Raw genomic sequence first — 4,142 nt, forward strand, 5'->3', positions numbered from 1 at the left:
CAGCAGGAACAGGAGAAACCTTCATCTTCCTCCATAGAAAGAAGAAGGTGAAAAAAACAAACAAAAAAACCCCCAAGAAAGGTAGACTGTGCCCGTGTACAGTGTTATTTTTACTACGTGCATCGGGGAGACACAGGATAAGAAGCCCTGTGCTGAGCAGTGACACCCCTGAAACAGGCTGGGATGTTGAGTTCCTTTTCCCTCTAAACCCTTTCCCCTCGAGCCATTTCATTTGCAGCCATTTATTAAAAGCTCATGTTAGTAAGAGCTCTTGCTGCTGAGTAAGAACGTTACACTGGGCTCTGCAGCAGGACTTCTCATTCCTAATAGATGCCTGAATCTGGCCCATCTAAATCTCCTCGTCTGTGGGAAGTGACCATCACGTAGCATCATCCTGGCCAGCGACTCACGCTCTCCCATGCTCATTTATGGGCACTTAATATATCTGGGAGCAAAACAACACAGAAAAAGCTCCAGTTGTCAGGACAAATCATCAGCCCGTCCCTGAGCACAGCGCTGCAGCACTCACTGCCCAGTGCTCTGGACCCCACAGCAGGCAGCATCCCACCCAGACAGGTCTCAGCCTCTCCCTCCATTACCCATTTGGGACAATCTCCTTGGGGAGGACTCATGAGTGGTGGATTTGGCTTTTACTAGCCCTGGCCTTGAGGGTGAAGCCTTGAAACCTTTCTTGCCTGGTGATGCTCCCATGGGAAGTGCCATAGAGGACGCAGGGCTGAGCGCAGTGTCCCCTGGCTGATGGGACACTGCATACTGCAGCACTGAAGGGGTTAGAAACACACTGTGGTGTTTGGATGTCCAGGAGAGCAGTGGGAAAACAGTGCTCTTCTGCTCCCTTCTCATCATAGTGGTGCCTTGGGGAGCTGCGAGAGCTGCTGGGCCTTCTCTGAGAAGCTCCCAGTTGTCCAACCACATCATCCAAAGGTGCTGGGGGGAGAGCAGAGCCCCAGTGCCTGGTCCATGAGCACCTTCTCTGCTGTGCAGGGCCCAGGATCTGCAGCCACAAGAAAAGCCTGGATGCTCTGTTAGTGTGGGCCCGCCACGCAAGGTACTGAAACAGCCACACTCACTCTCCACTGCGCTTTGCTGTCCTCCATGGGCTTGGGGCTGCTCATTCCCCAGACCCCGCAGGGAAGGAGACTATTGCTCCTTCTCCTGCTGCACATCCCGGCTGGACTTGAAGAAGTCACTACGCAGCAGGCGGTAGAAAAGGATGATGTTCATAGGTGTCATGATTGCCATGCCCACCGTGCCCACGGCGTATGTTGCTGGGGGCACGTTCTCCCGATTGAGAAAGAGCCAGCGGGTCATCCAGGCCAGCGTGGTGATACGAAACACCACGTAGGTGCCCAGGTTGATGATGCTGTTGAGGCGGTAACAGGTTGTATGCACCAGGTTGGCCATGAGCAGGATCTGCCGCAGGTGGAGGAAGATGGAGTTAATCTCCACCAGCAAAGCCACCAGGGCAAACCCGACATACTGATGGAGCAGCACTGCAACACCAAAGCAGATGATCACCTGGGAAGGAGAAAGAAAAGAGGCTGAGCCTGGGAGCTGGTTGCTCTCAGCTGCTACAAAACAGAACCCTCCATGCTTGGGTGCAACACGGAGGAGAGGTGGAAACAGTTATCACACCAGTGCCAAACCGCTGATTGTCACCCCACACATATCTCTGCAGCATCTCAGCCTCCAGCCAGCACTGCAGCCTCTGGCATGAGATAAAGCCTCCCCACCATTGCATGAAACCTGAGTGGAGGTTTTTTTGAAACAAATCTGTAAACTCCAGGTTGGCAGAGGAGAGAAAGCAGCCAGACCTAACCCTGCTTTTGTGGCCTGGGGAACACAGCTGGTTGTGACCCAGCAGGTTTTTCTGCACACAGTGAATGGTTGGTTGAACAGGGCAGGAAGGGAGAGTAGCCCAGGGCTACGGTTGCTGCTGGCTCAGGGATTCTCCTCAGAACAGACACGCTGCAAGGATTAAGCAGCTTTGGTGCTCAGAGAGCCCCGTGGGATGCCCCGAGCTTGACGTGAAGCACCCTGGGGCTCTGGATGCTGCAGCAGAGGATGGGGCTGCTGGGGCAGAGCGGGTGTGATTCCTGCCCTGCACCCTCCCTGCCCATGCTCTAGCACACTCGGTCCTTTCTTCAGTTTATGCCATTAATGCTGTTCTCTGTATTGGCTCTTTAATGAGATTATCTGCTCCCTGCTCTTGCCCTGAATTAGCTCTATTGTGGACATGACCTTTTGACTTGCCAGCAGCATCCGGCAGAGCCACAGGGCTCACTGGGCTCTGCGAGACAGCAGGTCTGACCATCTCCTCTGCTGCTTCATCCCAGGCAGATCCCAGCACTGTCCCTGTCCCCCAGACCCAGCAGACCTCCATGCCTACCCTGTACCCCACAGCATCTCTGCTGCTCAGCTCTGGGCTGTGCCACCTCCCTGCCCTGCAGCATCCACAATGCTCCAGCATCCCGACATCAGAGGTGATCAAAAAGAAACCCACTCTGGCAGCAAGGCAGGCAGAGTGCACTGATGTGGCCATGGCTCTGGCCTGAATGAGAGGAAAACACCCTGGGGAGCTGGGCTCACCTCACACCCCGGAGCAGGAGGTGGAAGGAAGCAGTGTGCGGCTCTTCCTGGCAGCTGTTCAAGTGGCCAAGAGCTGTCAGGAGCTGAGCTGCTCACCCATGCTGGCGGGGACACCTGAGTCACTGTCTCCCCATTGTTATGGATCAGCCCCTCCTGCCCAGCTCTCTGCCCCCCTACTCTGTGCATGCATGGGGTTTTTTTTCTACTCCATCTTTGGGTGCCTTTCTGCAGACCTTCAAAAAGTACACAAGTCCCACAGGAACAAGAGGAGCTCCAAGCTCTGTTATCTGGGCTGCTGAGCTCATCTCCCCAGGCAGAAAAATCAGATTTTTTAACAGGCAGCAAACACCCACACTAGCAAGAGCAGGAGTCCTGCTCAGGTCCCTCAGCCCCAACCTCTCTGGTTGCACAAGTGCCAGGGTCTGTCCCTTGGAAACCAGCCAGCGGACTCACCACAGAGTGATGGAAGAGCAGCTCCCAGGACTGGTGAAGCTTCTGATTGCACAACATGTCCACAAAGTCTTCAAGGAAATAACCTGAGATCAGAGAGGCCATGAGCAAAGAAGGGGGGCCAGGAAGGGCCATGCCACGGGGACCCCCTCAGCACCCAAGTGGGCTGAGCAGCCACTCCAGGGACGTGATGGCCACAGCTCAGCCCAAGCCCTGGGTGGGTGGTGAGTCACGCACAGAGCAGGAGAAGGGAATTGCTGTGTTTTGGGTCTCTCCTGCAATCCCTCTGTAAGAGGTGCTCCTAGGGAGAGGCACTAGCTGATCACTTGCTGAGCTGTAGCCATGCCAGGAAGCCTGTTAGCACTGACCACAGGGCTGGTGACAGATCTGCAAGAAGGTGACAAGGAAGGGAGGTGGGAGGTGGAAGGCTTCACACAGCTAGAGGACTCAAAGCTCCTGGCCTCCACACCAGCAGGTTTAGCGCAAGGCTTTGGGGGGACCTGCATCAGCCCCATATTGTGGGGACTTTTAGGATGCCCCAATCCCTGGCTGCCCCATGAGGATGGTGCTGGGCAGGCTGGGGCCCAGTACCTCCTGGTTGCGGGTGCCATGGGACAGAAAGGAGCCACTGTCCTTTGCCAAGAATAGGGTGATTGTCTGGGGTGCCTGAGACATCGCTGCCCGCGATGTGGCTCGAGGGGCTGGTGTCAGGCACTGACAGGTCCCTGGGGACCCTTCAGGGGGAAGAACAGGAGGCAGCCCACTCCCCCACCTCACCTACGGACACAGCGACCAGGCTGTGTGCCCCGGGCGGGTGTGTGCCCACCAGGTCCTCGGACAGCCCAGGGTGGAGGCAGAACCTGTGGGGAGAGGGGCTGTGAGTGCCAGGCAGTGCCTCTGGTCCCCCAACTCCCTTCCAGTGTCCTTGGTGCCCACCTGATGCTGCTGTCCCCTCCGAAGCCCTCCTGTTCCCCTGATCCCCGCATGGCTGTTCCTGTCCTGTTTCCCCCCAGAGTCCCACTGTCCCCTGCTGCCCCAGTGCCTCTCTGTCCTTCAGTTCTCCTGTACCCCTCGATCCCTTC

The 4,142-nt window shown here is 56.4% G+C and overlaps 1 protein-coding gene across 1 annotated transcript; it reads right to left on the reverse strand.

Annotated features, from left to right (window-relative positions):
• Positions 1–1,161: 1,161 nt before the first annotated feature.
• TLCD2 (TLC domain containing 2) lies at positions 1,162–3,920 on the reverse strand (the record flags this gene model as incomplete). Its single annotated transcript, XM_029084323.1, has 3 exons — positions 1,162–1,539; positions 3,064–3,146; positions 3,838–3,920. Coding segments are annotated over 3 exons (544 nt in total), but the record flags the coding sequence as incomplete, so codon positions are not given.
• Between the last annotated feature and the right edge of the window lie 222 nt (positions 3,921–4,142).

This window comes from Antrostomus carolinensis, unplaced genomic scaffold (genome assembly GCF_000700745.2).
Source record: "Antrostomus carolinensis isolate BGI_N321 unplaced genomic scaffold, ASM70074v2 scaffold51013, whole genome shotgun sequence".
Taxonomy (NCBI): Eukaryota; Metazoa; Chordata; class Aves; order Caprimulgiformes; family Caprimulgidae; genus Antrostomus; species Antrostomus carolinensis.